Below are 22,656 nucleotides of genomic sequence, written 5' to 3'. Positions count from 1 at the left end.
TTCAATACATTGACGGTTTCCACTAGATCACTTACAGTTTACTATGCATCTGTCTTCTACCTAACACAGCTTCTCAATTTTATATCGCGGCCCTTCCGACCCTTCATAATAAGGCAAGACACCAGCCAACATTATGAAACAATAATCAAGAAAGTGACCACTAGATTGAGAAGATATTGAGAATGCTGCTGTTTCTAAAGCTTTAAATTTCATTGGCGTTTTTTCCTTGTCACAGGCTTTTCGCCTGCACGTCATATCAGGCTTAGTTTCTAAAAAATGTTTGCTCCCGCTCCCCTCCTGACCAATTTAATGTGATGGGTTTCTACAAGGATGATTTTCGACAGTGATTTCAACCTGTTTGTTATGTTACTAAACAATATTTTGTAAACTGTGAGGTCCACAACCTCACCATGTGCTACTATTGTTCATTTCCATCTGCATCATTTGTTTTTTCATTCCTTTGTTTTCTTAGGTTAACACAGTTTTTAGTTTCAGTTATTATTTTTAATTAACACCTTTTCACTGAATTTTGTCGCAGTGAGTTGTTTTTTGCTCCGCATATTGATGTAAATATTGTATATTTGTGCTAATTTTGTTTCCGTCTAGGCTCTCTTTTGTTTGTTTTTTCATTTGCTCCTTCATTATGTTTTTTAGCATTTTTTCAACTTATGTAAATTATTTCAAACTTCCCTCATTTTTCACTGAAGATGGCTCAAACGAGCCGAAACATGTTTGAATTTGTTTACTCCGTCTAATGACGGAATATTTATTGTATTGAATTAGGAGGATACTCTCATTTTTCACCTTTGTAAAAGTTACTAAGGTGACAGAGGTGGGCTACTGCAATCATAGTTTGTCCCACTTGTTCATAATATCACAAATAAACAATCACTAAAGGTTTCTGCTACGTAAACAATATCATATACACGCATGGTTTTAAGTGATTTGAGAGAGTTTGAGAATATTTTTTATAGAATGAAACATATCATTCTTCGTTTGTGTGTGTGATTTTACAGGTATGTTACCGTGTTATATCTGTTATAATTAAGTGTTTCTGACAGAATGAAAAGGTGAAAAGTTCCCTTGAAAATAAACACAATCTTACTCTGTTAAATTCTTCTCCAAGATCCTCTGTCTTGTTCTCTGCGTTGCACTGGATGTAGATAGGTATCGGTGGTAATGTCACTGGGTAGCACTCATTAGCTGGTGGCTCCGGAGGAATATCGTCCTGGAAACAAACAACATTGAAGTAAATGCTCTGAAAACGTACACGGTTTTCACATCAGGGGAATGCATCATGTGAGATGAATGTGGCAAAATCTAGCATAGATCCATTAACTTGTGCCTCACTCTTACTGGCATTTTCTTCTTTTCAGACCATCTGTGGTCAAATCTTATATATTTCCGACCACTACCCAGAGAGTCGACCATTTAAAATGGGAAACCAATATATAGAAGCTGTCGATGAGTACATCTATCTTGGACACAAGATAAAACTTGGAAAAGACAACCAACGTGCAGAAATTCCTCGCAGAAGGTATGAGTTGGACTGCATTCCGAAAACTAAGATTCATCCTCACCAACAAGGATGTTCCAATTAACCTGAAGACCAAGGTTTATAATACGTGCGTGCTGCCAGTTACAACTTACGGTCTGGAAACGATGACTCTGACGAAGGAAAGCGCTCGCAAGCTTCAGCGAACACAACGAGCTATGGAGGACAGATGCTAGGGATCAGCCTTAGGGATAAGATCCGTTCAGAGGACATCAGGAGAAGAACTAATGTAACAGACATCCTAGAGAGAGTAGCAAGACTAAAATGGCAATGGGTAGGACACGTAGCTCGACAAGACTACAACAGGTGGACCTCTAGGTTGTTCACTGGAGATCATGGGAACACAAGAGAGGCATTGGAAGACCCCAGAAGAGATGGCTCGACGACGTAAAGCTGTTGGCTGGAGCACGCTGGTTCCAAGTGGCTCAAGACCGAAGACGATGGAAACATATGGAAGAGGCCTATATCCAGCAGTGGATTGAAATAGGCTAGAAAAGAAGAAGAAGAAGAAGAAGAAGACCCTTTATTCGACACATTCATTCTTCGAAGAAACCCATGTGGGTGGAGACATTAGAGCAACCTACACTCATGGTATCTTCTGACTCTCATAAGAGAAGACTAAGAGGGTATCCCCCCCCCCCAAGGGAATACTTCCGTGGATCAGTGGTATATCGCCCCACTTACGAATTGAAGCTTGCAGGCTTGAACACCGTTGAGGTGACTTCTCAAGGTTGTTTAAAATGTTTTGCACTCTATGTTGTTGTTGCTGGAGATGGCGGTGATTATTGTTTTAAGACGAAGCAGGTCCTACTACTGGACACTTACCATAAAAGAAATGGAAGAGGTCCCACTAAAACTGTCGGGGTCCGAAAAGAACAAGAGTTGATCAAGGGAAGTTAGACAGGGAATATGACGGTGAGGAGCCTAACACAATTAGGAGGAAGCAATACCAGAATCACCAAGCAGAACCGTGGTCGCCAACCGAAGTTGAGATCCCCTCGTCCCCCTTTTAGTCGCCTATTACGATAGGCTGGGCCTTAGAAATTCAGTATATGTAGCATAAATTGTATAGCGTCATAAGGGATTTGAAATGTTACAAATCTTATGAGGAATACCTTGTAGAGGAGAGATGTGTTCACTGCAACAGCCAGGGACCCACCCGCCATGATCATCATCATCATCATCTGTTTACCCTCCAGGTTCGGTTTTTCCCTCGGACTTAGCGAGGGATCTCACCTCTACCGCCTCAAGGGCAGTGTCCTGGAGCTTCAGACTCTTGGTCGGGGGATACAACTGGGGAGTATGACCAGTACCTCGCCCAGGCGGCCTCACCTGCTATGCTGAACAGGGGTCTTGTGGAGGGATGGGAAGATCTGAAGGGATAGGCAAGGAAGAGGGAAGGAAGCGGCCGTGGCCTTAAGTTAGGTACCATCCCGGCATTCGCCTGGAGGAGAAGTGGGAAACCACGGAAAACCACTTCCAGGATGGCTGAGGTGGGAATCGAACCCACCTCTACTCAGTTGACCTCCCGAGGCTGAGTGGACCCCGTTCCAGCCCTCGTACCACTTTTCAAATTTCGTGGCAGAGCCGGGAATCGAACTCGGGCCTCCGGGGGTGGCAGCTAATCACGCTAACCACTACACCACAGAGGCGGACACATTTACTTTTATAACCTAATATAATTTATCACACGCCATTATTCATTGTTAAAGCGCGCTGTAGCATTTCCATAGGCTGAAATACAATCGGATATGACGTTATTCCCAGCAATCAAGTGAAATACATTCCGTTATCAAGCAGCGCACAATAAAAACACAACTAAATACAATCTGTAGCGAAACAATGTACAGTCAGACCAATAGCTTTGTCACCAGGAGTGACAGCTGCTCTCACCGTACGGAATGCTTCGCGGCCCTAACCTGGGGGCTTACGCCCTCAGACCCCCTTTGTTCGGTCACAGTCCAAACCCATCCGCTAGTTCGTAAGTTGAAAACTAGCGCCGCCGCACCTAACAATTCACGACTAGTTCTTAAGGTAAAGAGTTGGCAGCCCTGTGCAACGCACGATCACGATCATCGCGAGAAGTCGGCGAGAAAGAAACAAATGACAGTGCAATCACGCCTAGATATCTGCGCTGAGAAAGCACTGCAGTGACTGAACTTTTACTGGCTGGGGATACCCTGGATGTATTCTACCACGCCATCTACCCGGCGACTGGTATTGTTGGTATGGTAAAGGTTTCTGGTAGCGTACATGACGAAATCAAATTATGCTAGCTACAGCAACTATCCAGTAGGATTCAATTTTCATTGCTAGACAGCAGCACAATCGCAACGTCAAAATTGGAAGGCAGGTCGACTAGATGGCACCAACCCAGAAGGTTTGTAAAAGCAGAAATATTATGATGAGAGATCAAGTAACGAGAAAAGAACAGATAAGAGAATCATATTTTCTGGGTGATGATACGGCCAACCTCCTTCATTGTCTCCTGTCACAGATCCGTGTGCGATATTGTTCTACCGATTCGTTTACAGTCCTTACAATTTTCTTGCGATTGTATATTTTCGTATTGTTAGATCGGATCAGCAAGTACCGAGCTCGATAGCTGCAGTTGCTTAAGTGGGGCCAGTATCCAGTATTCGGCAGATAGTAGGTTCGAACCCCACTGTCGGCAGCCCTGAAAATGGTTTTCCGTGGTTTCCCATTTTCACACCAAGCAAATGCTGGGGTTGTACCTTAATTAAGGCCACAGCCGCTTCCTTCCCATTCCTAGCTCTTTCCTGTCCCATCGTCGCCATAAGACTTATCTGTGTCGGTGCGACGTAAAGCAACTAGCAAAAAAATAAGGATCAGCAAGTCCAGACTGAGGTGGTTCGGGCATGTGCATGTAAGGAGGACGGAGTAACCCACTAAATGGGCATTGCAGTTCGGGGAAAGACCCTGGAAGGCATCATTAAGAACAGAACGCATCTCAATACGACAGAGTGGAAGAGGCTCACCAACAGTACTCGGGAAACTGGAACTGTAAAATGAGAGTCTCCGATGGACGCAAAATATTCTATGGAACTCACTGCACTAGGCGCAACGCGGGTTAATTGAAGGAAGGGAAATATCAATTCCATGAAATTAAGTTATATTACCAATGATTGATCTTCAGTTTTGACCTACCCGTTCTGCTGACCCGTTTCTTCTTGGATAAGGCACTATGTAGTCACTCATACTGTTGTTGAGGATGTTAACTACGTGATTCTTCTCACCACAAGCTCCTCGAAAGTCATCGTTGTCGATAGCCCACATCATTGCTCCTCCATAACCTTTCTCTCTGATGAAATCCATCTTGTACTGAATACTGCGTGGGTTCTCGTAACCTACCCATGTCAGATCTGTGGACAAATATTACAACTTACTACACGTACTTTTGTTTCTGTTTTCAAATGTCATTAAAGTACAAGAATATTAGGATGGATAATATCAAAATGTAGGTACACTGAGTACGTCAAGCTTCAAATTCACACCAAAATAAAAATCAAACCAAACCTTTTAAAATGTTGAATTGTTCTCAGAGGTCATGAAATAAACTGTTCATACAATGTTACACAACAATGACCATAATGATTTACATGTTCTGCGTTATAAAACTCCGGAAATTAATTACTTGAAAATACTTGTAAAATGGCCTAAAATAAATTTGCGCACGATGCTCGCTTGAAATCACCAAGATCTGGCATTCGGTCTTAAAAATGTAGGTTATAACATTTTAAATTTTATAGAGTACTCATAATTGATCAAAAACTTGACATAGTTCAACAATTTAAATATCTTGGAGAAATCATCACACACAACTTAAACGAGAAAGTGACATAGATAAAAGAACTAACAAAACGAAAAAAGCCCAATTTCTAACCTGGAAAACATAATAAGAAATGCCTGTCAATAGACCGTAACTTACGCTTGTGAAATCCTGTTCCAAAGTGAAAACAAAAGAAGAAATCGTCCGATAGTCTCCTCAAAACTGAAAGAAGAATCGTAGAAATATGCATAAATAAATACCACGTCGTAGGAGTCTAGATAATTCTTCCTAATGAAACTGTCTATCGAGAGATTGACAAATCACCGATACAATGAAGAAGAAAAGAATCTCGTATTTCTTTCACACCTTGCGACTGCCGGAAAATCGTCGTTACGACAACTAAAGATGAGAAATCTCGGGAAGATGATAGGAGGTCAATGGATACACGAATTTCAGCAAGATCTCAAAGCAGTTGGACTTGAGATAGCAGATGCAGAGAGCAAAAATAAAATTAACACCATTCTTAAGACTCACAAATTTTCAGCAGAAAAGATACATAGAAGGTCTGTTGTGATTTCAGAAGAATCCTCGTCGTACGTCGCATGTCCACGCTTTTCTCGGCTGGGTGGCGCTCTTCTCTGCTGTTACTCAGTCGGCCCAAGAATAATTAAACGGGCAGACGCCTAGTTGGCTGTCGCCTCCCCTCTCCACGATGTTTTACACCTGTCTTATTAAGGACATGGACACCACTCTCCCCGACATCTTCATTCGCCGTGAACTCGGCCAGGCTGGTTACCTCATCTACGATGTACTGCGGCTCCGGGACAACTTCACTGGTCAACTTTCGCCGGAGGTTCTGGCCTTCTTCCACCATTCCGAAGGCCCGGCAGCCCTGATCTACAACGGCGCTACCATCAACGGCAGGCTCCATGAAGTGGTTTCTACTCCGGAGGACCTCATCGAGGCTAGTCGCCACCATCCTCATCCCATTTCCACTGTTCATATCCGTCCCCCTCGTACATCCCCACAGCCTCCAGCGCCCCCCTCCGTCATCACGTCCACTCTCATCACTACTACTACCACTACCATCACCACTTCTGCCCATACTACCTCGTCTACTTCTCTTCTTCATACAACGACTAGCCACCTCACTCCTATCATGGCCACTCCCCCACCCTCCCTCTCTGCCACACTATCAAGTCCACACCCGCCTCCTCTCACCTACACGGATGCCGCCATTACAGCTCAGCCAACCTCCCGCGCCGAAGCAACCACAGCAACGCCAACTCACCTGCAGTCTCCATCACCGAGCTGTGTCATCCGTGGCATTGATCCCGTCATCGCCGACCGGGACATTCTGGAAGAACTACAACTGGCAGGCGTCCTCGCCCGTCGGGCATTTCGTATCTTCACTGCCAACGGCCCGAACTTCATGGTGCGCATACAACTCTCCTCTGCAGCCGACGTAGACCATCTACTCACCACCGGCGTCCGTTTTCGCGGGCGCACCTATCGAGTGGAGCCGTCTCGTTCCCCACCCCACCCCGACAGCTCCACTCCTCTTCCCATTTCTCGTAGCCCGCCACCCACCCCCGCAAGCTGTCCCCCTACCCGCTCCACAACCGAACTTCCTCATATCACCCCTCCTGACACTAGACCTTCTTCGCCTCCTTACCACTTCCATTACCAACATTACCACAACCCTTTACTACCTTCTCTCACAATACTACCAATGTGGCCAATGAAGTTGATGTTACAAAAATGCATCTAAACAAAGGTCATAAAAACAGTTGATGGAGTGTAATTTAGCTCTGTTTTTTTTTTTTTTTTTTTTTTTCCATATTCAGTCCAGAAGAATGCTAAGAAAGTATCCTATTTCAGTTGTCTGGTCACTTTCCCTGAGCGAATACCTAAACAATGCCGTTGTATCCGCTCTTTATGACATCGCAAAAACGCAAATATCAAATTCACATGGAGGATGAATCATATATCACTAAATAGAAGAAACCACGACGACAACAAGTTGTAGTTGAATTGTAATTTTAGAAATGAAATGTCGTATGGCTTTTAGTGCCGGGATATCCCAGGAAGGGTTCAGCTCGCCAGGTGCAGGTCTTTCTATTTGACTCCCGTAGGCGACCTGCGCGTCGTGATGAGGATGAAATGATGATGAAGACAACACATACACCCAGCCCCCTTGCCGTTGGAATTAACCAATTAAGGTTAAAATCCCCAACCCGGCCGGGAATCGAACCTGGGACCGTCTGAACCGAAGGCCAGTACGCTGACCGTTCAGCCAACGAAAAATAATTTTAGCCTTCGCATTCTGCAGCAGCCATGGTGAAAATGTGATCGTGCGCCGAGTCGCTGTGTAAATGCAACGTGTATAACACACATTCAGTGAAACAACGGTCTGACCACTAACAGTCCGACAAATGCATGGAAGCGAGGTTGAATGCCGGCAAGGAAGGGTTGGGATTTGAAGGGTTTAACATACATAACATGACCTTCTGGGAAATCAGGCCAGTTTGTACTCTATGCGGATGATATTACTTTCATAACAGCGGATCGAAAATCAGAAAATGTAGTTAATCAAAATAGGGAGAGGTTTCAGGAGTAGTTGTCTTTGTTGAAGGAGAATAAATGAAATTGGTCTTAAACGGCAACACAACTGAATACATTTTTTCGTATCTAAGCAATAGAACTTTTTTTTTTTTTACTAATTGCTTTACGTCGCATCGACACAGATAGGTCTTATGGCGACGATGGGGCAGGGAAGGGTTAGGAGTGGGAAGGAAGCGGCCGTGGCCTTAATTAAGGTACAGCCCGAGGATTCGCCTGGTGTGAAAATGGGAAACCACGGAAAACCATCTACAGGGCTGCCGATAGTGGGATTCAAACCTACTATCTCTCGAATACTGGATACTGGTCGCATTTAAGCGACTGCAGCTATCGAGCTCGGTAGCAATAGAACTAGGGAGGACAGCAACAAGTCACTGAAAGAGTTAGGAATCAAAATTGAACTGGAATGTACAAATACAACTGTATTTTTATTGTGAATCTAAGGAAATGGTGCGCCTCTGTGGTGTAGTGGTTAGTGTGATTGGCTGCCACCCCCGGAGGCCCGGGTTCGATTCCCGGCTCTGCCACGAAATTTCAAAAGTGGTACGAGGAGGGCTGGAACGGGCTCCACTCAGCCTCGGGAGGTCAAATGAGTAGAAGTAGGTTCGATTCCCACCTCATCCATCCTGGAAGTAGTTTTCCGTGGTTTCCCACTTCTCCTCCAGGCAAATGCCTGGATGGTACCTAACTTAAGGCCACGGCCGCTTCCTTCCCTCTTCCTTGTCTATCCCTTCCAATCTTCCCATCCCCGTACAAGGCCCCTGTTCAGCATAGCAGGTGAGGCCGCCTGGGCGAGGTACTGGTCATTCTCCCCAGTTGTATCCCACGACCCAATGTCTGACGCTCCAGGACACTGCCCTAGAGGCGGTAGAGGTGGGATCCCTCGCTGAGTCCGAGGGAAAAGCCAACCCTGGACGGTAAACAGATTAAGATAGATAGATAGATAGAATCTAAGTGTGTTTGGAAACCTCAAATAATGTCTGCTTACTATCATCATCATCATCTGTTTACCCTCCAGGCCCAGGCGGCCTCACCTGGTATGCTGAACAGGGGCCTTGTGGAGGGATGGGAAGATTGGATGGGATAGGCAAGGAAGAGGGAAGGAAGCGGCCGTGGCCTTAAGTTAGGTACCATGCCGGCATTCGCCTGGAGGAGAAGTGGGAAACCACGGAAAACCACTTCGAGGATGGCTGAGGTGGGAATCGAACCCACCTCGTTCCAGCCCTCGTACCACTTTTCAAATTTCGTGGCAGAGCCGGGAATCGAACCCGGACCTCCGGGGGTGGCAGCTAATCACGCTAACCACTACACCACAGAGGCGGACTCTGCTTACTATACTGTCTTTAATTTACATCCCGTACGGAACAATAATGTGTGGGAATATCACGGGCAAAAGAAAGCATTCAGCTGCGTACAGGGAATTTAAGACAAAGATCATGTAGGACTATTTTCCAGGAAGTGGAAATAATGACTTTTCCCTCGATATACACTTACCGATTCACCGGGCGAGTTAGCCGTGCGGCTGTTAGCTTGTATCCGGAAAGTACTGGGTTCGAATCCTACTGGCGGCAGCACTGAAGATGGTTTTCCGTGTTTTCACATTTTCACACCAGGAAAATTCTGGCTGTACCTTTATTAAGGCCACGGCCGCTTCCTTCCAACTCCTGGGCCTTTCATCTTCCATCGTCGCCATAAGACCTATCTGTGTAGGTGCGACGTAAAGCCACACTTACCAATTCATAATGGGCATCAGTATAACACAAGAAGAAATGTTGTAAGACACTTCTCATGTTGGAGTATAAGAAAACTCAAAAATATCATAATTACACAGGAACGATATATTGCAACAGGATCCGATTGGAATAAAGAGACTTGTTGGTGAAATACTTTCAAAACACACTAAAAACTGGCCGACGGTAAACAACATTTGTAGTATGCAGAAAACTGAAAAAAATAGTGCACCTCCCTATAAACGAATAGTAAATATATTTAAATATGCAACTTAATATATTACTCTTGGATATAGCATAAGATGTTCAGTACAATATAATATATTCTAAGGAAGATGAAGTGTAAATGAGGATATTATGTTATTACTTGAGAGAGAAATCAACAGGTTTTACATTGTAAAACCTTGCGTGTTTAATGTAATATTGTGGATTGTTTGAATTTGTCTGTTACAATATACGTTGATTAATGACAAATTGCATTCTATTGAAAGCAACAGAAGTGCATAGGGTGTCAAAATGTAGTTGTGAGTCACTGCCTCGCTATGGCTTCTCCATAGCATATTTATTGATATGTTACACTTAGTATTTTTATTCCATTATCATGATCAAAAAGTGCAAAAAGTGTTTTAAGTCAGGTCTTCTCGGGATTTTCTGAACGACTTCAGTTTCTATAAAGTGTGAAAAAATACGAAATTTCGGATGAAATAAAACATATTTTATTTGAAAAACGATATTTAAACATAACTTTTTATAAGGTTAAGTTAATTATACAACTAACGTTCGCGACACAGATATTAGTAAATTTGGCGGCCTTATAAACATTGGATGGGCGGACGCAGAGTGGGTCCCGACCCAAAGTGGCCACGGCTGGTCCGTTGTCCGACAGCTCTGCACTCCAACCGGCCAACCGAGCAGAGAAGAAGTGGCCGTGGATCTACGCCTCTGTATTTGGGAGACGGAGAGGGGCTGGTCCCCACTGTCTGCTGTCCTGAAAATGATTTTCCGTGATTTTTCATTCTCCTGCACTAAACCGGGACACTTCTTAGTATAGGCCACGTCCGCCAACCCTCTCACCTTCACCGCACAGCTCCTTCTCCGAAACAAATCTCCTGGCCTGAGAGACAGTGTCACAGTCTAGGAGGCCCGCCCCCCCCCCCCCCCACCTTCAGGGGGGGAATGAAAACGTTCAGTAGTAACGATGCTGAGGTATCTGGTTACACATACTCACCAATTCGATTCATTTAAATGAGTGTACTTTACTTTTGTACACATAGTTTACCTATCCATAACTTGTTAATATATGAAAGTGACTTACTTTTATAGGCATAGGGCACCTTTCCATACCAGTCCCACTTAAGGGTCCAACCATTCTCCTCTGTGACTTCCTGGCATATCTAGGAACATAGAAGAATAAGTTGACAGAACTTTTTCACATTGGAATTGTTATTGGAATATATATAAAATCCACCTCAACAATTAACCACCTGTATCCAGGAACAGTAAAATGCATAGAAAAATGAGGTGGAACAATATGGAATGAAATTTAATGCCGAAAAGAGTGAGTTAGTGATCACAACTAGAAGAAAGGGAGACCTACGAGAGGGACAATGCTTGGAGGGGAACAGCTCAAGGAGGGTAGAGAGTTTCAAGTATTTAGGAAGTATCATAGAGGAAAGTGGAAGAAATGATAAGGAAACAATCGAACGTGGAAGACAAGCATGAGCGTTTCCGAAAAGTGTGAGAAGCCTAGTTTGGAGCAAGGATGTTCCTCAGAGAAGCAAAAGAGGATGTATTATGTATACCTATTCTGACGTATGCAGCAGAGCAGTATTGAGCCAGAGAACTGTGATTAGGATACAGGTAAGTGAAATGAAATTTCTGAGAAGCAGCGTAGGAGTGACAAGAGTGGATAAGGTGAGAAATGAAAACCTTAGAGGTATAGTGAAAGAAGAGCCAGTACAGACAGGATAGAGGCATCTAGACTTCGGTGCTATGGACACATGAAGAGAATGACAGAGGATGCACGAAATGGAGATAACAGGAGAAAGATCAAGAGACAGGTGGATAAAAGGAGAAGAAGAGTGTGTACAGAGAAGAGGAGAGGACTGTGCAAGAGTGAAGAGGAAAAAGTGGTGGGAAGGCAAGAGGAGATGGAGAGGCTTATGTTGCAAGCACACCTGGCCTACAGCTGGAAACTGCATATGATAATCATGATGATGATGATGATGATCATCATCATCATCATCATCTGTTTACCCTCCAGGGTCGGCTTTTCCCTCGGACACAGCGAGGGATCCCACCTCTACCGCCTCAAGGGCAGTGTCCTGGAGCTTCAGACTCTTGGTCGGGGATACAACTGGGGAGAATGACCAGTACCTCGCCCAGGCGGCCTCACCTGCTATGCTGAACAGGGGCCTTGTGGAGGGATGGGAAGATTGGAAGGGATAGGCAAGGAAGAGGGAAGGAAGCGGCCGTGGCCTTATGTTAGGTACCATCCCGGCATTCGCCTGGAGGAGAAGTGGGAAACCACGGAAAACCACTTCCAGGATGGCTGAGGTGGGAATCGAACCCACCTCTACTCAGTTGACCTTCCGAGGCTGAGTGGACCCCGTTCCAGCCCTCATGCCACTTTTCAAATTTCGTGGCAGAGCCGGGAATCGAACCCGGGCCTCCGGGGGTGGCAGCTAATCACACTAACCACTACACCACAGAGGCGGACGATGATGATGATGATGATGATAATGATGATGATGATGATGATGATGATGATGATGATGATGATGATGATGATGATGATGATGATGAAATGGGGAAGATGACTGGCATAGGATATTTCATTCATTTTCATATAATATTTTAATCTGTTGCTCGAAATAGACCTGACTCTAGAGTGTTTCAATATTTCATTTTTCACTATTTCACTCGTAATTTAATCAGTGGATGAAGTTTACAAAATAGTACGAATATTCAACTCACCTCATAATAAGCCATTCCCATGCTTCTGTTTTTGTTGATTGCAGCGCCTGGAAGATACGTACTGTTGTCTAGGAGAGTGAACACATGGCCATAGAAGGGTACTCCCACTATCAACTTGTCCGCAGGACATCCCATGTCTTCCCACAACTGAAGACCGTCATGCTGAACATACAATTAAACCGTAATATTAATAAACTGATAATGGGAGGTGGGAATTATGTTTGGAAGAGATTTACATTAGGAAAGAAGAGGTGTGTACATAGGATTTTGTGCCGCTTGAGGATTTGAATTATCATAAGTTTTGGCTGAACCAATAATAACCAAATGATTAGAGGAAACAGCAGGAATTTAGTTTTTCTAAGCACAAAAATAGAATAGCCTACTCCTATCCCCTAGTTTCGGATCACCTGAAATCATTTATTGTACTCCAAAATGTGTTTTCATACATGCATTCATTTCCCCTATTACTATTTATCTCCTTCTTATTTTGCTACCGCTTTTCCCAGACCTGTGGGGTCGTGGGTGCGAACTGTGTCGCACATGTGGATTTGGCCCCGTTTTACTGCCAGATGACCTTCCTGACGACAACCCCGTATGGAGGGATGTAATCACTATCCCGTGTTTCTTTGTGAATGTGAAGAGGAAAGTGTTGGGACAGACACAAACACACAGTCCGCGGGCCAGAAGAATTAATAACGATACGATTAAAATCAATGACCCGGCCGGGAATCGAACCCGGGACCATTCAGCCAATGAGTCAGACTCCCTGTTACTATTTATCTGTTACTAAATTAAACATTACAATTAAACTTGCGTAGGCAAGTAAGAATCTGCAATTTTGCGCTAATTGTCTTCAGGTTGGCTCTATGGCGCTGTGTGCTCACCAGCCGCTAGATGGCACCGTTGTCTACGTCTGTGGTAGGTTTCAGCGTTATCAGATTAGTACAGCCGTTGCCTACGAGATACACAAGGCCGGGAAATAGGAAGCAATTTGCCGCTGAAAAAGCGGCCCGACAGTGTTCACGGCTTGGCCGCTAGATGTCAGGTTTCCGTTCTGTTCTTGGCGGACTTTTAATATTGTGAAGTGCGGACTAATAGTGATGTTGTGTTGATTTTGTGCAATTTATTGTCAGTATTTTTTCTGTCGGTGTGTGTATGTGAGGTTGAGAAGATGGTGAACTGTTGTGTACCTCTGTGTACTTCCGATACTGCTAAAAAGCAAGAAAATGTGACGTTTCATAGTTTCCCTTCGGAGCGCGGTTTAAGAGAGAAGTGGAGGCAAGCTATTTCCAGGCAAGGTGATAAAGTAGGATCTCTTTGGGTACCTAACAATTCTTCTCGAGTGTGTAGCTTGCATTTTAATACGTCAGATTTTAGTGTAAGCACATCAGTCAAGCGAATTCTTCCCAACAAAGTTCCTTCTGTTTTTAGTGTGTACCCTGTTCATAAACAGAAAAGTAACAAGCGCAGGAAGGATCCAGCTCCCAGAAATGACGTACCATCAAAATTTAGTAGAATTTCTGATTCAGATAATGATATATCTTCAACAAATAACGATTCTACACCAGTCACAGACGAAAAAGGGGTACAAGTCCCGTTTATATGTAAGGGATAGGCTACGAGTAGCTCTTTTAAATCGAAATATTTACTGACGAGAAAGTCAAATACCAGGTTAAGGGAAACAATATTTAAATTGAGAAGTAGGATACGGGCAATGAAATCAGAAAAACGTTTTAAGATATCTGAACTTCACCAAAAATTTCCGATCAGGATGATGCGTTCAAGAATTTCAGAAGGAAATCCCCGAACCGCAAAGTGCTGAAATTGTGATAACTTCCTGCATCTCAGGTAAGCTAATCGTATGTATCGGTACGTCATACATCTATATAAATAAAATTGTTCGTGTCTGTTTGTTTGTCTGTTTGTTCCACCATCACGTCGAAACGGCTGGATAGATCTCAACCAAACTTCATATTTAGAGTATACTCCTCCCGGGGAAGGTTTTGATATGCATATCGTTTTAAAATATTTGAATACACGGGGGGTTTATAGGAAAACCAGAATGGTTTTTCCACCATTACGTCGAAACGGCTGGATAGATCTCAACCAAATTTCATATTTAGAGTATACTCCTCCCGGGGAAGGTTTCGATATGCATATCATTTTAAAATTTTTGAATATACGGGGGTGTATAGGGAAACCAGAATGGTTTTTCCACCATCACGTCGAAACGGCTCGATAGATCTCAACTAAACTTCATATTTAGACTATACTCATCCCGGGGAAGGTTTCTATATGCATATCATTTTAAAATATTTGAATAGACGGGGGGGTTTATAGGAAAACCAGAATGGTTTTCCTCCATTTTCTCTTATACTATTGATTTTCTGTAAACTTCGTTTACCGTACGTGAAACGTCTCTTCGTTATAAACAACTTTCGTTATGTTCATAATTTACCTTACTCTTTACATGACGGAGAAAGTTACAATTTTCTGCTGGTACCATGCTCTGCATTGAGTGACCGACAGACCGACAACGAACCTACAGGTTACCATGGCAACGTCTCTGACTGCATGCCAGCAGGGAAGTAAGGTATTGCCATTTTCCTCATCATGCTTTTAAATTCGTGGTTGTTCCTTGGGTAGAAGGCAAGAGAGGCGTCAATCGGCCTATCTGCGGGATATTGGCGGTATATCGTTGGATGTTATAACCGCCTTCGAATAGATTAAGTAATAACACCATTAGTCATCTTCTTATTATTTGTTTACCTAGGAATCAATGGACCTAAATTTCTCCTCTGTTAACGCTTTATTATATCCATAACTCACACTAGCATAATTTATTGAGGGGCATTTGATTTTCCAATACATTCACTTGGCATTTACATATTTGTCGTTATCCGGCTGTCCTCAGTTATAATCCATTTTCTATTACATTCAACTTTCTTAACTGTATTATTTTCTTCCTTAATTACGCCGTATGTACGCGAGTGCTACAAACTACTGGATGTATTTCCACCAATACTCATATTTAGAATACACCTGTCCTTGATAGGTTTTAGGGCAAATATTGTTTCTAAATCCCTGAACTGACTGGGGGTTTATACGAAACCGAAACAGTGATTTTGCACTTCCACAAAATATACACAATCAACGTTAATTTAAATCTACCTGCCTTGGTAGAAATTAATTTCTAAACCTTTTTTCTCATGTGCTTCATTTCGATACGAGGATTAATAAGGGAGATATCATTAACGGACCGTTTTTTTTGTACAAGTCCCATCGAACTTAACTCACGAGCGGGTGCGTGTAAAGCGTATTCCTTACAACTTGAAAACTACTGAAGACATTCGAACCAAAATTCATATTTAGCATCCACCTGTCCAAAGGTAGGTTTTAAACGTAAATAACATTTCATGTTCCGGAATGGACTGGCGGTTTATAGGGAACCGAAATGGTGATTTTACTCTTCCACAATATATACAGAACAAGACCAACCTGACTGGAAATCGACCAAACGTGATGGAATTCCACCTCTAAACCTTTTTTTCATGTGCATTTTTTCGTCAGGAGGATTAATAAGGGAGATATCATGAATGGTCAGTTTTGCAGGTTAAGTCCAACGGACATAGCCAAAAAGGTGTTTTACATGGAGCAGATTCCTTATCTATATAAATCAAATCGTAACGACTGTGTGCCTCTACACTGACTATTTTGGCGAAATTTTTCGTACAGCTTTCCGTTTAAGGGGTAATAATGACCATCTGCATAATTTTTGGTTTAGTTTCCTGAAAGTCCTAATTTTTACCCGCCTCGCCCAAAATCTAGATTGCGGCATAATCTGCCAGAAAAAAAAGAAGATAATTGAAATTTGACAAAATTATACGTTTTAGCCTGTAACGAACGGAAAACATCCAAGATCATTAAATTTTTCACTTTTTATCCCCGAAGAATATCGAAATATGCAGGCAATTTTAATGATGGTGCAGACCTTCGGAAATTCCTATCACATAACAGATTGCACAATCGCCGTTCAATTTGGAATGATCTACAACCTTGGTCTTATGACTTTTTGCCGTATCTGTATCCCTTTTACGTTTGATTTTTCTCTATTAATGGATGTTAAGTCAATTTGGAATTTTCACATGCATAATTCATACCTTCGATTACTTATATGAAATACAGAATCATCAAACTCTTCACGAAAATTGGCCCACCCAGTAGCCATATATGAGCCAAATTACTTATTTCGCCTTAACATAGTGTGGGACAAAGGCCTACGTTCTAGAAAATAAGTCATACAATTGCTCTTAGTCTATTTCTTATCTTTTATCTGTTTGGTGTCCTCTGAAATTACTAGTTTTAATTACATTTTATAGTTTTTCGCAAACCAACGTGTTGCAATGAGCGGGCGAGACAGAATAGTAAAGAGAACTCTAGCGGCGCTTGTCGGAAGTATCTCAAGGACAAGTTTAGACTGCTGTATTTCCCGGCCTTGTGTATCTCGTAGGCAACGGTACAGCTTGCGCTGTTGCGACGTAAAATGGCCGCGCTCCTTTCTGTTTACACCAAGGAAGAACAGCGTTCCATAATTAATTAATTAATTAATTAATTAATTTATTTATTTATTTATTGTCCGCCTCTGTGGTGTAGTGGTTAGCGTGATTAGCTGCCACCCCCGGAGGCCCGGGTTCGATTCCCGGCTCTGCCACGAAATTTGAAAAGTGGTACGAGGGCTGGAACGGGGTCCACTCAGCCTCGGAAGGTCAACTGAGTAGAGGTGGGTTCGATTCCCACCTCAGCCATCCTGGAAGTGGTTTTCCGTGGTTTCCCACTTCTCCTCCAGGCGAATGCCGGGATGGTACCTAACTTAAGGCCACGGCCGCTTCCTTACCTCTTCCTTGCCTATCGCATCCCTGCACAAGGCCCCTGTTCAGCATAGCAGGTGAGGCCGCCTGGGCGAGGTACTGGTTATTCTCCCCAGATGTATCCCCCGACCCACACTGCCCTTGAGGCGATAGAGCTGGGATCCCTCGCTGAGTCCGAGGGAAAAACCGAACCTGGAGGATAAACAGATTAAGAAGAAGAACACGTAACGAGCTTAAATGTTTTTAACTTGGGAATTTATTGAACGTCCCATACCTACAGCGAATAAATTCATGCCAAAGACGTGGAAAGGGCTTCTTTCAAAGCTGACCAATGAAAACGATTGTACGTCCATTTCTAGGATCGTAGTATGTAAATGCAAATGGTATCTAAAGGAGCCGCTGCAATTGCTGTTGACGATTAAGATGCCAGACACCATAGCACCTGGACTACATTTACGAAATAAAAAACATACGCCTCAACCCAGGATCGACCCGTCGTCCTCCTGCATCCTAACCGAAATCTCTATCCACTGCACGAACTGTACAGCACGACTACTGCGTGCTAACAGAGGTAGTTACACTATATGTGGTTGCAGTCTTGCCAGATTGCCACTTTTCAACGTCCTTTTTCTGCACTGCGACGCCTGAGTGCGCAAATTTCGGTTCATCCTATATATCTGTCGTAGCGGACCTCGATAGTAAGTTACCAAACCGTATTCTAGATACGGCAAGGAATAACATTCAAGTGAGTAAAAAATATAAAAATACAGCGCCCGAACAGGGACTCGAACCCTGGACCCTTAGGTTAAAAGCCTAATGCTCTACCGACTGAGCTATCCGGGCTCCGCTCGAGCGTAATCAAAGCGTTCAGCTACAACTCAGACGTTCATCAACATTTGATGACATCAGTATATTTATACTTCTTATCTTTGGCTGTGAAAAAAACAATCATCCTTTTCCAGTTACAAATCCGTTGCAAGGCCATCGTACTGTCAAGCTCACTCGCAATTCTCTGCGGTTGGCTCATAGTGGCTTACGCATGTGAAACCAACCGGAGAGGTCTTTCCTCCTAACATGGGCATGAATATCGAGCCCATAAGCATTGACAGTATGAGTGATTATTTCTAGCATTGTAGTGATAGAATTGTAGTGTCTCCTCATAGGGGAGTTCAAATTATACAAAACTTATTGGAATTCCTTTTAGAGGAGAGATGCGTGTTTATTACGACAGCGAGGAAACCACCAACACGCCCCCCCAGACATAGATTTACTTTTATCTTCTTCTTGTTCTTCTTCGTCTACATTTTCCTGTACCTGTGGCTAAGGGGTCACGGGTACGAACTGTGTCGCACATGTGGATTTGACAATGTTTTACGGCCGGATGCCCTTACTAACGCCAACCCTATGTGGAGGGATATAATTACCATTGCGTGTTTCTGTGGTGGCTGGTAGTGTGATGCACTGCCTGAATGTGAAAAAGAGAGTGTTGGGACAAACACAAATATCCAGTCCCCGAGCCAGAAGAATTAACCATCGGGAATCGATCCCGGGCCCCTTGAAATGAGGGCCTCGTCGCTGACCATTCAGCCAAGGAGTAGGACGTACGTTTACTTTCATAACCAATTTAAATGTAACACGCACCATTCTCCATCAGTTGAGCAGCTACGAGCATTGTCATTGGCCAACATATAATAGGAAATGACGTCAACAGGATAGACCTACAGAATACATTCCGTCACCAACCCGCGCAGAATAAAAACAGAGGTAAATTAAAGGAAACAGTACACTTGGTTGCCCAATTGTACTTCCTCTTAAAACAATAATCAACACCACCATAATCATCAGACCGCCTGGTGGCGATGGTCTAAACGTTCTGACACCGTGGTTAGCGGGTTCGAGTAGGTGAAAGACGAAGACATAAAGAGAACGCTGTGCCATCGATATTTTCGTGGAGTAGCACCGGTACCTGGGAAATAATCCCGAGAGCAAGAAGATTTAGAAGTAGGGAAGTAGAAGTGCAGTGGTGTACCCTGAATAACAGAGTGACCTATAATTTGACATCGGAGTCCCAACAATTCCGGACTTCCTGAACACGAAATAATCCATCAATTCCAAATTTTCATCATCATCATCATCTGTTTACCCTCCAGGTTCGGTTTTTCCCTCGGACTCAGCGAGGGATCCCACCTCTACCGCCTCAAGGGCAGTGGCCTGGAGCTTCAGACTCTTGGTCGGGGGATACAACTGGGGAGAATGACCAGTACCTCCCCAGGCGGCCTCACCTGCTATGCTGAACAGGGGCCTTGTGGAGGGATGGGAAGATTGGAAGGGATAGGCAAGGAAGAGGGAAGGAAGCGGCCGTGGCCTTAAGTTAGGTACCATCCCGATATTCGCCTGGAGGAGAAGTGGGAAACCACGGAAAACCACTTCGAGGATGGCTGAGGTGGGAATCGAACCCACCTCTACTCAGGTGACCTCCCGAGGCTGAGTGGACCCCGTTCCAGCCCTCGTACCACTTTTTTTAAAATTTCGTGGCAGGGCCGGGAATCGAACCCGGGCCTCCGGTGGTGGCAGCTAATCACGCTAACCACTACACCACAGAGGCGGACAATTCCAAATTTTAAGTATTTATATCTGTCTTATGACCTGAAACAGTGTCTTGAAACTCGTGCGCTGAAGCGAAATTCAGTTCAGTAGTACTGGATTTAGCCTCTGGTCTCTCGTACCAATATCGTGCTTTATGTACTCCTCTAACCTAATATAGTAGTCTATATATATAACGTATATTTTCCAAAGGCTAATTGCACTTAAATAATTCAATCTTAACAAAAACACTAAAAGAAAAGGTTGCTACTTGTAGTCCTTCCCTATCAGTCAACTCGCTTCTTTCCTGACATTTTCCGCCCTTTACCTTCAATTCCGCTTTCATACCCGCAATCGTTATTGTACCTGTATTATTTCCCATCTCTTTCAAAACATCAGAAGAATATGATAACTTCATTTCCATGCATTTGAAATAACATGATGATGCTTGTTGTTTAAAGGGACCTAACATCTAAGGTTATCGGCCCTCTAAAATAACAGTTTCGTTTCGATTATCAAAAATTTAGAAATACTCCATTTGATTCTCATGTAAAACAATCGAGAAGTGGAGAGCTCATTGCGCTGCCTAGCGGACAAGTTTTGGGTGATACATTCCTATAGTTCTACGGATAACCCTGGGGACTTATGTCCCCACATGCCCTTTACTTGCACAGAGTTCAATGGTTTTGTCACGAACCGGACCTAACCAAGCCAACCAACGACTTTGTCACTATCCGGTATACTAAATTAATTCAGATTTTCACCACTATTGAAGATAGAATACGCTGTTATAGCTCTACCGATAACCCTGGGGGCTTATGAGACCTCTAGATCGTTTTTGCTTGCCCCCCCCCCCCAAACACATGGTTTTGTCACTAGCCGGACCTAAACAATGCAGACCAATGGCTTCGTCACAAGCCGGACCTGACAATGTAGACCAATCGCCTTGTTCCTAGTCCCTAAGTTGGCAACTTGGTGCACCGTACAGCACCGCGCTATCACGTTTTTCGCAAGAAATAAACCACGGCCAACTTGATGCATCGCTCTAGCTAGCCCCTTACCGGCCTTGACAATCGGGTCCACGCACTGTAATCGGAGTAGTTACACAGCTCGACACGCGGCGCTGGCGGCCTAACTATTTGCGGTAGAAATGTATACTTATTTATGGAAAAGATATTGACTTTGATTGCCGAGCTATCGTAATTTACAGTTATGGAGAATGTTACACAGGTTAATACTGTTAAAATGATTAATGCCAAAGGTTACTTTCGTTGATCTTTGCCAAAATAATGTCATTAAATGAAACTGCGGAGAGATGGAGTAGTCCAACTGACGTTCCTTAACTGTGAGGAATAATAGTAATCGCTTTTATTATCATGGCATTTAGATACATAGCAGAACTTACCACAATACTTTTGTCTTCTGATGTTAATACTGAGATTAAGAGTCATTGTTCAATTAGAGTTTAAAAATTCTTCCAGTGCTGCTCTCAGGAAGGGGGCTGTACAAAACATAAAAGTCTCACTTTTTCCTATATTCGTTGTAAGGATAACATCAATATTTTGACTCAAACATGTTCAATATATATTTTTTTCAGATTATATTTCATTCATACCTTGCACTAGAATTTAAAAAACCGGGCGAGTTGGCCGTGCGGTTAGGGGCACGCAGCTGTGAGCTTGCATCCGGGAGAAAGTGGATTCAAACCCCACGGTCGGCAGCTTTGACGATGGTTTTCCGTAGTTTCCCATTTTCACACCAGGCAAATGCTGGGGCTGTACCTTAATTAAGGCCACGGCCGCTTCCTTCCCAGTCCTGTCCCATCGTCGCCATAAGACATATCTGTGTCGGTGCGACGTAAAGCCAATAGCAAAAAAAGCAATCTTCCCAGTCCCAACACAAGGCCCCTGTTCAACATAGCAGTTGCGGCCGCCTGGGCGAGGTACTGGTCATCCTTCCCAATTGTATCCCCCGACCCGAAGTCTCACGTTTCAGGACACTACCCTTGAGGTGTTAGAGGTAGGATCCCTCGCTGAATCCGAGGTAAAAGCCAACCCTCGAGTGGTAAACAAATTTAAAAAGAAAGAAAGAAAGAAGATAAATACCCGAAATAGAAACGGAAAACTACGATGAAAGTGCTAACTGCTTTGAGCCACTCCACTCCACAGTTTTGTCCTGATCTACAGAGAATTCGTGAAATGATAGTGTCCCCTTGTTCTTTTTTTTTCCTGTTCGAAATACAAAAAGGCACACAGCAATACATACGGGGGATGGAACTTAAATAGTGACAACACTGCTGTGGAGACGCTATACAACGGAATTTAATATTGTCGCTGATAGCACACATTGGTTAAATACCTACCTCACCTCAGAGCAAAAGGACTCGCCCGTCCCACATCACTTGCGTGCGCACAAGCGAGAGAAACACAGTCACATGTGAGCTAGCGGTCTAACGTAACGCTGTCACTATGTTTTCAAAACAGGAACACCGGAGTTGGATCAAGATTAATGTGCCAGAGGTCGTACAGCACG

General features: G+C 43.6%; 1 protein-coding gene and 1 non-coding gene across 2 annotated transcripts in view; both read right to left on the bottom strand.

The window, feature by feature from the left end:
- The window catches only part of LOC136867430 (endochitinase), a 274,252-nt gene that overhangs the window by 6,358 nt on the left and 245,238 nt on the right, over positions 1-22,656 (bottom strand). The window contains exons 7-10 of the mRNA XM_067144633.2: positions 12,674-12,835; positions 11,013-11,091; positions 4,724-4,938; positions 1,106-1,228 (exon numbers count right to left, since the gene is read on the bottom strand). Of these exons, the coding sequence (XP_067000734.2) occupies positions 1,106-1,228; positions 4,724-4,938; positions 11,013-11,091; positions 12,674-12,835 (579 nt within the window). The remainder of the gene's footprint in view (positions 1-1,105; positions 1,229-4,723; positions 4,939-11,012; positions 11,092-12,673; positions 12,836-22,656) is intronic.
- Positions 18,312-18,384, bottom strand: TRNAK-UUU (transfer RNA lysine (anticodon UUU)). Its single transcript has one exon. It is a non-coding gene; the product is annotated as a tRNA-Lys (tRNA).

Source organism: Anabrus simplex, chromosome 3 (genome assembly GCF_040414725.1).
Source record: "Anabrus simplex isolate iqAnaSimp1 chromosome 3, ASM4041472v1, whole genome shotgun sequence".
Taxonomy (NCBI): Eukaryota; Metazoa; Arthropoda; class Insecta; order Orthoptera; family Tettigoniidae; genus Anabrus; species Anabrus simplex.
Note: the sequence above shows the minus strand (reverse complement) of the source record. Positions and strands in the feature narration are given on the sequence as shown.